The sequence below is a fragment of the Oncorhynchus tshawytscha genome, linkage group LG05 (assembly GCF_018296145.1).
Source record: "Oncorhynchus tshawytscha isolate Ot180627B linkage group LG05, Otsh_v2.0, whole genome shotgun sequence".
NCBI classification, from domain to species: domain Eukaryota; kingdom Metazoa; phylum Chordata; class Actinopteri; order Salmoniformes; family Salmonidae; genus Oncorhynchus; species Oncorhynchus tshawytscha.
The window spans coordinates 45,698,282-45,711,729 of NC_056433.1; the positions used below are offsets into that span (position 1 = coordinate 45,698,282).

General features: G+C 42.0%; 1 protein-coding gene across 6 annotated transcripts in view; it reads right to left on the reverse strand.

Moving 5' to 3' along the window:
- The window catches only part of LOC112250648 (single-stranded DNA-binding protein 3), a 31,881-nt gene extending 21,287 nt beyond the window's left edge, over positions 1–10,594 (reverse strand). For 4 of the 6 annotated variants that reach the window (XM_024420973.2, XM_024420972.2, XM_024420971.2 and 1 more), the window contains exons 1-4: positions 10,402–10,593; positions 9,613–9,685; positions 9,407–9,468; positions 9,234–9,318 (exon numbers count right to left, since the gene is read on the reverse strand). In XM_024420973.2, coding sequence (XP_024276741.1) covers positions 9,234–9,318; positions 9,407–9,468; positions 9,613–9,685; positions 10,402–10,457 — 276 coding nt within the window. In that variant the 5' untranslated portion in view covers positions 10,458–10,593. Of the gene's footprint in view, positions 1–9,233; positions 9,319–9,406; positions 9,469–9,612; positions 9,686–10,401 lie in introns of all 6 variants that reach the window. The other 2 variants (XM_024420974.2, XM_024420970.2) reach the window with 1 other exon arrangement.
- Positions 10,595–13,448: the final 2,854 nt, after the last annotated feature.

A 13,448-nucleotide genomic window follows, 5' to 3' on the forward strand; every position in this document is an offset into this window, starting at 1 on the left:
CATTGACTGGTTGGCTCTATGAGCACTTTAAAGTTTAGAAAACCGGTCAACGTGTGCTATTACGCAAAATGTCAGGAGTCAAACCTTTAAATCAATTTGCATAGACGGACTAAGAAATCATGTTTAACATTCTAAGACTAGGCTTAATCTGTGTCCATGAAACTGGCCGTTATAAGTATCACACACACCAGACAGAACAAGCCTCAAGTTTGACAGGGGTGGAATCTAACTGCACAGCCAAACGTGCTGATCCAGCAAGTATCCAGTAGATTTGATAGGAATCTGTGGGATTCATTTCAAAGTGCTTATACACAGCAAGGTCTCACTGCTAGGCCATTTCCTGTCCCAACCACAGCCATAATTCACTAATGTGCCATTTGCTTTGGTCGCATGCTTGTAATTGACCGTCTTTCTTTTTTTTTTGTAGAAGCATTTCAGCAGAGGCTAATGCCTACATTGCACACTGGTATTAGCATCTGGAATCAAAGGCTAGTTATGACAGGTGGCTTGTGAGAGCATGGAGTAATCACAAGGAGGGTAACAGTATATAAAGTACCACCATCAAAAACACACATCTAGAGAAAATGAAGTCACACACACACACACACACACACATTACCATCTCACCTCCCTGCACTCTCTTAAGTGCTCAACCTCCACAGACAACACTACTGGATATAACCGAACACACTCGCAGTCCCTGGTATATCGACTGACTGCACCCCTTCCTAATTATATCTGAGCCGGGTCCTGCAGGTCCACTGTGAAATACCACAGTAGGGGGAGAAGTGAGGCCAGAAGGACCCATCCAGCCCAGTTGTACCTGGAACACACTGACAAAGTTAGCTACAATCAGGAGGCATCCTTCAACCCTAGGGTCACAAAGTAGGATCAATGACAACCAGCCAACTTGCTTGAATGTTCAGAAATAACTTCACATTTCTAAGAAGATATTGCTAAAAATGGGACTGTATTGATTCGACCCATATTCAAATGTAGATTTGTTAAATGACTCAGAAACAATGTATTCGTTTATCTAAGTTAGCTGGCTAACATGATCCTGCTTTGTAGGATGGGTCGTAAGCTATTCACTGGGAACCAAACGGAAGAAAATGGACTAAAAACAGAATGGAGAGACTAACCTAAAACAAAAAAAGGTCATGGTAATGCTGGGTTTGGTTGCTAAATGTTTTGCAACAGCGCACCCTAATGAGAACAACCCTGCCTTGAGCCTACAGGAGGCAGACCTACCAACCCTGTCCAACTTTTTAGAGTACCAGACACGCGCGGCAAAGTGGAGATTCACCAAATGAAGTCTATAGCTTGGAATACTTTCTTGACAGCATTCCATTTACACACACGGTCAGTCACCAACAAGATCTAATTTGAACACACAAAAGGGCCTTTATTATTGGAGTTTTTTTTTTAAATTTAAACAAATAAGTTGAGCTACAAAACGTACAAACGTCTTAGCCACGATAAATAAATATTACTCTGATATTATGGAAACAAATGTTTGAAGCAGATCAGTATCAATTAAATAAGATATCCATAATAAAAATGAAAAAAGCTATGATAGTAAACAGTGGGTGAGATCCAATCTTCTGGAGACCTTCAAAATGTTCAGGAAATCATTTCCTAGACCGATTTACCTGTTAGCTAGCATATTTAGCACTTTAGAGCCCACTGAATGTCCAGCGTATGTTCGCTAACGTTAGCTTGAAACAATTAGTGTTAACCTTTCCACAACACACGGAGTCAAAAAGGGATTGGTCCTCGTTTACGTACAGCTGAAAGGTCGGCAAACTCAGCATCACAACAAACAGGAGGGGCAGACACGGTGTAGCGTCGAATAATGATGTATTAATCTCCATGTCTGTTGATAAACTCCGTACAAGTCTGTGTGTTGCAGCTCGAGAATCAGGATGTTAGATTTACTCAGTTGATACATTTTTAAAATTCAAATGTTAAAAAAATAATAATAATTCAAAACAGTCCCTATTCATTTAGCATACTTTTAACTCAGATCTCGTACTTTCGAATGTGGACAGAGATTGCGTAGTTGCGTGCAGGTCTGCAGAGGCTTATAGATAAATGTCTCTCTGGGAGACTAGTATGGTTGTCATAGAAGTGTGATCATTATATAGCCCTTCTTAAATCAGCTGATATCTCGAAGTGCTGTGCAGAAACTCAGACTAAAACCCCAAACAGCAAGCAATGCAGGTGTAGAAGCACGGTGGCTAGGAAAAACTCCCTAGAAAGGCCAAGACCTAGGAAGAAACCTAGAGGAACCAGGCTATGAGGGGTGGCCAGTCCTCTTCTGGCTGTGACAGGTGGAGATTATAAACAGAACATGGCCAAGATGTTCAAATGTTCATAAATGACCAGCATGGTCAAATAATAAGCACTGCTATGCTTGATGTGGGCGTCAGGTACCTGTGGAGGGATATTAGCACGTTGACACGTCATGGACTATGGGGATGTTAGTGTTGCACCTAAGAATCATCTGTTACTTCAAAATGGTAACGATCATATTTGTGTTCTAAAACAAGTCTACATTGCTCTTGTACCTTAACACATGAACTGTAAGCTCTCAAATGCACTAGTGTGCATGGAAAGTCTCCAGGAATGTTCCTTCTGATACCACCAAATGGCACCATATACCCTATGGGCCCTTGTGAAAAGTAGTGCACTCTAAAGGGAATAGGGTGCCATTTGTTATGAAGCCACTGTTCTGCTGCGGGAGAGGAGGGCCAAGACTCCCAGATGCTTTGGTACAGGATGGGGCAGATGTCACAGACTCTGCTGCCTGGGGGGCAGCTGAGTGGGGTGGTGTGGGGGCTTCTTTTTGACAGACTAGACCCACCCCCCTGGTTGTGGTTGTGTGTGTGTGTGTGTGTGTGGGGGGTAGGTCACAGCAGCTGTTGTCTCTGTACAAAGACAGACAGAGAGAAAGTGGGGGAGAGAGGAGAAATAAAACAGGAAAGTGTTTGATTAAGGTAGCTCTGAGAAGGTAGACACAGAAAGGGACAAGGGGGATTCAGCACAGCTCGGAGAAAAGGGGACAGGCCAGAGACCACACTAAACTAACTGGCCATGTCCTGACCTGGGCCATATGCATCAAGCGTCTGAGTGCCGATTTAGGACCAGTTGTCTTTTACGTCACAACGAATAAGACTTCATGGACAGTGATATCTCGAAGACGCTTGATACATACGGCCCCTGGACTGCTTTACCATTTCACATCATCCACTTGAACCAAGCTAGAAACAAAAGGAAGCCTGGGCCTAAGCTAGTCGATCTTCAACCATCCACCAACTCCATAAAAATTGCTGTTGTTGTTTTCATAGCAGTCTCCTTGTCCCTGATGGTGAAAGGTCTGGCAGTAAGACCCAGAGAAGAGAACTCAAGCTCTCTACCACTCCCCATCCCCCCTTTCACATATTCTCTCTGCTCCTCCCTTGGTTGCCAGGCATATGCCACAGTGGCCACTCCCCTTTTCTAGTCTGTCCCTCAGCTCCCTGACAGCCATCAATCAGCTGCTGACACCATGGCGACGGAGCCCCTGGGGAGCATCCATCCAACCAGGCATGAATACGCCAGGGAGGAAGGGCCCTGCGCTTTACGAGCCGTGATGCATCGCTGCTTCCCTGCTAGCAGCCCAGCCAGCCACCTCCCCCCACCCAAAGCCCACAGAGACAAAGACAGCGCTGGGACTACTGGCCATGGAGGGAGAAAGATAGAGAGAACGAAAGATAAACCCTAGGCCTACTGTACGCAAACACAGAGCAGAGAAAGGAGAAAGCCTGGGCCGACGCGAACAAAGAGAACACTGAGCTCACATACATGTATTAGCCTAAGATGAACACAGACAGAACCAACATCGATTCACAGGGATCCCATCTCCAACTGGGATCCCATGTTTGATGAACAGGACCTTTATTTGAATCTAGGTTTCTCTGTAGACAATTACAAATGATCTAAAACAGAGGGTGGATAGGGCCCTGTATCAGTTTGACCAGATAACCATTTAAAAGGTGATCTAACGAGGTTTGACCGTGTAAAAAAAAATCTAAAATGACCTTCAGAGATATGCAGTTGCAGTCAAAACAGCTCAAAAGTCAGTCAGTGGTATGAATACTTAGTAAAACTAATAAAGATACCAGTTACCCTCAAATGTACACGGTACTGTATTGGTGTTTTATTTGACTGAAAATGTGATATACAGTGAGCTGCAGAAGTATTAGGACAGTGACACATTTGGTTTGGCTCTGTACTCCAGCACTTTGGAATTGAAATGACTAGGAGGTTGTCATCTTTAATTTGAGGGTATTTTCATCCATATCGGGTGAACTGTTTAGAAATTACAGCACTTCTTGTACTAATATATTAGGTTAGCATGTCTTGGGGGTATGATATTTGTGCGTCCAACTTTCTCACTCATTATCCATAATCATGCTAGCATCCACATTAATGTAAAGGTTTAGAATTCCATTTACCATTCATTTCTATTGGGCACGAAAATAATCTGAAACCAAAACGTAGTCATTGCGTGCTATTGAATATGGGACCAAATACTTATGTTTATTAAAAAGTTAACTGAATGTCCTAATACTTTTGGTCCCCTAAAATGAGATTACAGCACTTTTAAAATACATGGTCCCCCCCATTTTAGGGGACCAAAAGTAAAGACAAATCCACTTATGTTTATTTTTTTAAAGTTAAGTATATGGTCCCATATTCATAGCATGCAATGACTACGTTTGGTGTTTTCAGTTGTTGCCTTGTCCCCTTCTCTGCCATTTTAATTCTAATGGAATCCGGAAATAACAAGGCCTTGTCCTCAAACATTTACATCAGAAGGTGCAATGTTATGGGCAAAGCAACAAAACATCCACAAATTAAATATTTTTCTTGATCAAATAACATGGGAACAACCACTTTTTGTGCCGTATTAAATTTACCATCCATACAAAACAGTTAAATGTAAATTACTGTATCGTACATAGGCTAGTCATCTAGGTTTGGTACCTTTAGACTTTGCATCACCATGAAGAAAAAAAGTGATTGAGACATTAAATCATCACAAACCATTTGATATGTGGCTCAGTTGGTACAGTAGAGCTTAGCGCTCACAACGCTAGGGTTGAGTGTTCAATTCCCACGGGGGGACCAGTATACACTCACTAGTGTAAGTTGTCCTGGATCAAAGCATATGCTAAAATGCAAACGCAATGAATATACCATTTCAGGTTACACAAAAATAAGTTGCATTTGCAAAGTATTTCAGGAAATTGGAAAACAAGTATTTTTATGCTCCACAAGTATTAGATTCACTGTTTTGTACAGATAATTAGACTCAAGTTACAAATGCTGGTTAAACACTCAAATACAAATATACGGAACAAAAATATAAAACGCAACATGTAAAGTGCTGGCTCCATGTTTCATGAGCTGAAGTAAAAAGATCCCAGAAATGTTCCATATGCACAAAAAGCTTATTTCTCTCAAATTTTGTGCACAAATTTCTTTACATCCCTGTTCGTGAGCATGTCTCCTTTTCCATGATTATCCATCCAACTGACAGGTGTGGCATATCAAGAAACTGATTAAATAGCATGATAATTACACAGGTGCACCTTATACTGGGGACAATAAAAGGCCACTCAAATGTGCAGTTGTCACACTACAATATCAGATGTCTCAAACTGAGGGAGCATGGAATTGGCATGCTGACTGCTGGAATGTCCACCAGAGATGTTGACAGATAATTGAATACGAATCTCTACCATAAGCCACCTTCAATGTCATTTTAGAGAATTCGGCAGCATGTCCAACCGGCTTCACAACCGCAGACCATGTGTAACGATGCCAGCCCAGGACCTCCACATCCAGCTAACGAGGTGCTGAGGAGTATTTCTGTCTACAATAAAGCCCTTTGTGGGCCTGGCTCCCTAGTGGGTGGGTCTATGCCCTCCCAGGCTGACCCATGGCTATGCTCTTGCCCAGTAATGTTAAATCCATAGACTAGGGCCTAATTAATGTCAATTGACTTATTCCTTACATGAACTGTAACTCAGTAAAATATTTTGAAATTGTTGCATGTTGTGTTTATATATTTCTTCAGTATACATTTAGTTTAAACATTCACACAAAAGTAGCACACTGGGCCTTCACTAGTCCTATATTAGCACACTGATGTAGATGTCTCCAGCACGGGCTTGGGAGAGACACGGACTAGTAATACACTGCTCAAAAAATAAAGGGAACACTAAAATAACACATCCTAGATCTGAATGAAATATTCTTATTAAACACTTTTTTCTTTACATAGTTGAATGTTCTGACAACAAAAATCACACAAATTATCAATGGAAATCAAATTTATCAACCCATGGAGGTCTGGATTTGGAGTCACACTCAAAATTAAAGTGGAAAACCACACTACAGGCTGATTCAAATTTGATGTAATGTTCTTAAAACCAGTCAAAATGAGGCTCAGTAGTGTGTGTGGCCTCCACGTGCCTGTATGACCTCCCTACAATGCCTGGGCATGCTCCTGATGAGGTGGCGGATGGTCTCCTGGGGGATCTCCTCCCAGATCTGGACTAAAGCATCCGCCAACTCCTGGACAGTCTGTGGTGCAACGTGGCGTTGGTGGATGGAGTGAGACATGATGTCCCAGATGTGCTCAATTGGATTCAGGTCTGGGGAACGGGCGGGCCAGTCCATAGCAGCAATGCCTTCCTCTTGCATGAACTGCTGACACACTCCAGCCACATGAGGTCTAGCATTGTCTTGCATTAGGAGGAACCCAGGGCCAACTACACCAGCATATGGTCTCACAAGTGGTCTGAGGATCTCATCTCGGTACCTAATGGCAGTCAGGCTACCTCTGGCGAGCACATGGAGGGCTGTGCGGCCCCCCAAAGAAATGCCACACCACACCATGACTGACCCACCGCTAAACCGGTCATGCTGGAGGATGTTGCAGGCAGCAGAACGTTCTCCACTGCATCTCCAGACTGTCACATGTGCTCAGTGTGAACCTGCTTTCATCTGTGAAGAGCACAGGGCGCCAGTGGCGAATTTGCCAATCTTGGTGTTCTCTGGCAAATGCCAAACGTCCTGCACGGTGTTGGGCTGTAAGCACAACCCCCACCTGTGGACGTCGGGCCCTCATGGAGTCTGTTTCTGACCGTTTGAGCAGACACATGCACATTTGTGGCCTGCTGGAGGTCATTTTGCAGGGCTCTGGCAGTGCTCCTCCTGCTCCTCCTTGCACAAAGGCGGAGGTAGCGGTCCTGCTGCTGGGTTGTTGCCCTCCTACGGCCTCCTCCACATCTCCTGATGTACTGGCCTGTCTTCTGGTAGCGCCGCCATGCTCTGGACACAACGCTGACAGACACAGCAAACCTTCTTGCCACATCTCGCATTGATGTGCCATCCTGGATGAGCTGCACTACCTGAGCCACTTGTGTGGGTTGTAGACTAGTCTCATGCTACCACTAGAGTGAAAGCACCACCAGCATTCAAAAGTGACCACAACATCAGCCAGGAAGCATAGGAACTGGTCTGTGGTCCCCACCTGCAGAACCACTCCTTTATTGGGGGTGTCTTGCTAAATGCCTATAATTTCCACCTGTTGTCTATTCCATTTGCACAACAGCATGTGAAATTTATTGTCAATCAGTGTTGCTTCCTAAGTGGACAGTTTGATTTCACAGAAGTGTGATTGACTTGGAGTTACATTGTGTTTAATTAAGTGTTCCCTTTATTTTTTTGAGCTGTGTAGTTCACTTCCTACCAAATTTCTTATACCAGTCATTTCTTTTCAAATCAGTAAAGGGAAGTGAACAAGTACACCCTTTGAGAGGAAGAGGAGATCATTGGGATGTAGCCATGATTATGTGGATGCTTCCAATGAGGTTTCTGACTGCCTATCCTGGGGCAGACTGACCAGACCAGCAGTTTTACGAGAGTCTTCCTTCATGCCTAAAGCCATTTCCCCAAATGCTGTGTTCTGAACATGTAAAGACCATATGCAAAAGCAGAGTTTAGTGATAGGCCACAAGCACTGTGCATCCGTTTTGGGAAAAATAATCTATTTGAACAGAAGAATCTTTAATAAGTAACAGGCTCCATAAATGTCAGTTCCAATAGAGTACTACTATCCTGTTAGCTCAGGAAAAAAGCCCAATGTAGCTCAAGATGGAGACAGGTTCATCTGGAGTTTAAAATAACAACTCTTGGCCCCTGCCATCCTCAAGATAGTTGAGAATCTGAACCCATCTCTGCTCTTGAACATTGTGCAACAGTGACTAGCCACAACAAATGGAGAGCTGGATCGTGTTCATTAGGACACTTCACAACTGTTAAACAAAAATAAGCATTTATTATTGGAAACATCTATAAGCAGAAGTGTAAGGTAACATGGGGTAACTAGCCCCCCTAAAAACAATGTCCAGTTGCTGACACAAAAAAGCAAAGGGAAATAAGTGGCTACAGTTTACACTTTAGATATTCAATTAAATGTTTTTACAAAAGGGGCATTTTTTCCCCCAATCACCAGAATAACTGCCCCCCCCACCCACAAAAATTTGTTAAGTTTTATTTTGACATTTTTTGTAATAAACTCTTAAAAGCTCAAGGTACTTAATTTTTAATTAAATAAAATATTGAAACAAAATGCTTTTGCACATGTCACAATTAATATCCACACTGAGGTTGATGCAAGGTCCCTACTTACATTTTTCACACCAAAACATGTCCAAATCCACTTTTTTAACTACATGGGGGGGGTCCATTTAAATTAAGAGTAGAAACAAGTCAGAACATCTCTCCATTGCCACTACACATGGCATCAAAACTGTATGATGGTGGAATAAGGAAGACAGGCCTACATAAACAACAAAAAAGGGACCGATGGAAAATTAAAATGTTTTATGTAAACTGGGCTGAGGCCCATCTGGGTGCAATCTCTTTCTACATTTGAAAATGTAGTAGGTGCAAATGAAACCAGGGTCCGTATTTATAAAGGGTCTCGGAGTAAGAGTGCTGACCTAAGATCAGTTTCCAGTTTTAGATCATCTTCAAAACAATTATGTTCAGGAGGGGACCTGATCCCAGGTCAACACTCCTACTCTGAGACCCTTGATAAATACTGCCCCAGGCTCATGAGCAGAACACCAGCAACATGTGCAGCAGCAAGTCTCATGAGGAGCAGAACTCACATAATCATGGAAGGCTTTAGCTTCACTGGAGTGGTCACATGTCTCTCTTCTCTCTGGTGCGGCACAATACAGGTCCCAAAATACACTGTGGACAAGACACACAAGTCATAAAGCAATAGAATACTGTACACGGTAGAACTTGGTGTATTGTTAGTGACATAGGTAACACTTACCACCACCAAGAGTGTAGGAACCCAGGTGGTTCCCCGAGTGTGATGTTCTTTTCCCATCGTATCTGGAAAGTGGAGAATTAAATCAAAAAGATTTAAAAAGTACATGAACAATAGGGCCTACTTAATTATTATTATTTTATTAATAGTGGCTTCATATGGAAATGTGTTTGTTAATATGCTACCGTGTTTGGTAGTACGACACTCACCTCTGATAAAAAGGTCTGTGCTGATTTCTGTGCTCCTATGTGTAACAAATATTCATAGACGTATAAAGCTAACCTGTGAACAAATTTTTTTAAATTTAAAAAACAGTTTGAACAATACAACAACAAAAAAGTGTTAGAACTACACAGTTTAGCCAATTCTAAACGAACCTACTTTGACTCTATTAGGACTAATGAGTGTCTCTAATCAACTAATATTTCTTGCACTTAGGGGTACATGATCGACAGACATTCATTTTTCGGTAGTTTGCATGGACCGCCGACTCCAAAAGGCCTTTCGCACAATGGCTTTTTCCAAACACTTGAAATCGGAAACACTGTAACCAAGAAAACGCGTTATTATAAATAAAAGAGATTGAGTGTTGGAGACTGCCCTCATAGCCGCGAACTGAAACAAAGTAGCAACCGAAGCACTGGTGGAAGCAAAAGTGTATCAATTAATGCAACAGAAACGACGTAAAGCCAAATTGGACAGTACATTTTTTTTACGCTACTCATTTCACGTTTTCCGTAAAACTATATTTTTTTTAAAATTCAAAGACACTTAGATGCTGAATTGCAAATACAAACACCAATGTACGTTCAGTAATGAGGCCCAGGAAGAATATAAAGCCGAAGGCAGGGTAAGGAAGGAATGGCGAGCAGACAAGGCGGTTCATTCAATTCCATCCTCGAATGAGGAAATTCGCTCCTTTAATTCAGCTGTCCAGCAAACCACACACCCGAGGAGGGAAACAATTTGCATTAGGTAAGACATAGGTTAAAACTTACTTTTCCCGTGCTTGGCCATCCGACGGTACAGCGGACACTTTGCCTTTAGGGAACATTGTTTTCTGAGGGAGGAGGACGCCCGTCTTCTCTTTCTGTATTTTCGCTATTTCATCTGTCAGACCATCAGTCAGCCTCGGCCGCGACCCTCTCACACTCCAACCGCACTTCTCAACCGAGCCTGGTCAATGGGAAGGGATGGGGCTAAATTGACTGGCGATTATTTTTCACCAATGAGCGTACAGTACTTCCATCTAGTCCTGCCCTAAAGTTATGTCATGCCTTTTGTTGCCAATTGGAGGTGGTTGTTACAGTAGGCAATCTACTTTACATATCTCAATGTTTATTGTCATGCAATGTTAGAATAAAAGGCAAGCTATCTTCAACATTGAGAGGTATCATCTCTAGACGATTATTTCAGCATTTCAACAATCATTAGATACCAGCACACTCCAGTTTCAGCCCTCTCTATGATGACTTATTAAATTGTCAGTTATTATTATAGCCTTATCCACAGTATACCTTATCCATAGGACATAAGCAAATAAAACACATTATGTATTTTTACCCATATCCTGTTCCATTTCCATGGTTAAAATAGCATAACCATAGACTATTGTGAAATACAAAGGTTTTATTCCCTTAATTTAATAAATAGGTTATTAAATTGTGTTTTTTTATCGTAGGCCTAGGCTACCACCTGTTTCCATCTAGTCTAATATGTATAATTGACCATTCAAGAGACTCGGCTTTATCTGAACTGAAGTAACAGCATCTTCCCCTTTAAGGACACTCAAAGTAAAAAGAGACCTTATTGGTTGTTGATATGGAATCAGTTCACGGGTTCCTTAAAACCGCTGACTGTTCTACACGCTCTTTCACAAATGTTGCAATTAGAATGTCCTGTTATCACATTTCTACCGTTTGTGTTGTCATTAGCCTTCTGCTATTGGGAATTTTGCAAATTATAGCCTACTGTAGGCTAATATGCAGTTGATAATTTTCCCAACATGATTTAAGAATGTATTAATGTCTTCTCATTTTGTTTAAATCCGATTTGACTCAAACTAGGTCGCTGAAAAACATTTTTCAGTTGTACATACATGTATCATCCTACCTGGCGTTATGTAAATCAAATAGATATGATAATGAATTTCAACTAAGCAGTCGATGTTCCACTATGAGAACCCACAGGATTCTGTCTATCTGGTCACAGTTGGTTTATAGGGGGAACTTGAAACCGACAGTAGACTATTACTCATAGGGGTAAAATGTGACAGGACAAACCTGCCATAGTGCGGCGCTCGTTTCACTCTGCAATGAAGAACATGGCTTTAGGCCTACAGTAAATATTACCTATAAAACAATGTAACCTGTAACTTATAACCTTCTAACAACTATAGACTATTTAAGCAATGAGGCACGAGGGGGTGTGGTATATGGCCAATATAGCACAGCTAAGGGCTGTTCTGATGCACGACGCAACTAAGGGCTGTTCTGATGCACGACGCAACTAAGGGCTGTTCTGATGTATGACGCAACTAAGGGCTGTTCTGATGTATGACGCAACTAAGGGCTGTTCTGATGTATGACGCAACGCGGAGTGCCTGGATACAGCCAACAGTAAAAAGTAATGTTTTGTCATACACGTGGCATGTGGTCTGATGGTCTGATTTACCACTGCTTTTAGACAATCAGCATTCAGGGCTGGAACCACCCAGTTTATAAAATGAGTTATATTGCATATCTATTGACACAAATAACTCAAATAACTAAAATTAATTTACTTTCTGTGTAATTAAAGTGATATATCCACGTTTCATTTTTTTTATTTTTATGTATAGGGCCTAATTTCCTCCCAAACAGACTAAACCAATAAAAAAGCATGATTCATGTGTGCCTATGCTACCACAGCCTAGCTCAAGAGGTCTGAACCCCTATGGCACAGTTGATCGTTCGCTCGTTCAGTGCAGGGTCATTGGATCTGGATTAACCGGTGTGCCTGACTAACCGGTGTCGGTGTCTGTATATAGCCTGTCTTTTCACAGTTTTTTAAATTTCTTTACTTATCTATTGTTCACCTAACACCTTTTTTGCACTATTGGTTAGAGCCTGTAAGTAAGCATTTCACTGTAAGGTCTACTACACCTGTCGTATTCGGCGCACGTGACAAATACACTTTGATTTGATTTGAAGCCCCCATTTTGGTTGTTTTCTCTCTTTTCGCTACATTGTCGTTAGTAGGCCAGCAACCTTTCGGTTGCTGGTTTGAATCACCGAGACGACTTTGTGAAAAAACAGTCTATGTTCCCTTGAGCAAGGCACTTAACCCTAATTGCCCCTGTAAATCGCTCTGGATGAGAGCATCTGCTAAATGGCTGAAACGTACATTTAAATAGGGCCTAGGCCTAAGGCTTTTGATGGAAGTGTCCCCTGTTCACATTGGGGTTTGTATATGGAACACTTCAGGAGAGTGGAGGAATATTGTTACCTACCTTGGACACTGCCAATAGGTCTGGACCTATGGCACAGGTGGCAATGTACCTTCTCTATTTCCGCAGGGGCGCTGGGTCATGCCTTTCATGGACTTTTTCCAATAAATGCGAGAGCATTATATAGTATGTGTATGTATGTATGCATGTATGTATGTATGTATGTATGTATGTATGTATGTATGTATGTATGTATGTATGTATGTATGTATGTATGTATGTATGTATGTATGTATGTATGTATGTATGTATGTATGTATGTATGTATGTATGTATGTATGTATGTGTGTCTTTCGGAGGGGTTGAGTTAAAAGCGGAAGTCAAATTTCGGTTGGACCTTGTGTGCAATCAGTGGCGGATTTAGGTATAGGCAACATGGGCAGCCGCCCAGGGCAGCATCTTGCCAAGGGGAAGCACTTCAAAAATGTGGATTGTTGACATTTGGCGATCGGTTTTCTATCGCTCACTTGCACGTCACGTCAATGATATCATGTCACCGTGTGGGACTGTGGGTCAATTAACCTTGTCGGAGTCGGCGCCCTTATTCTAGTTTGTGTG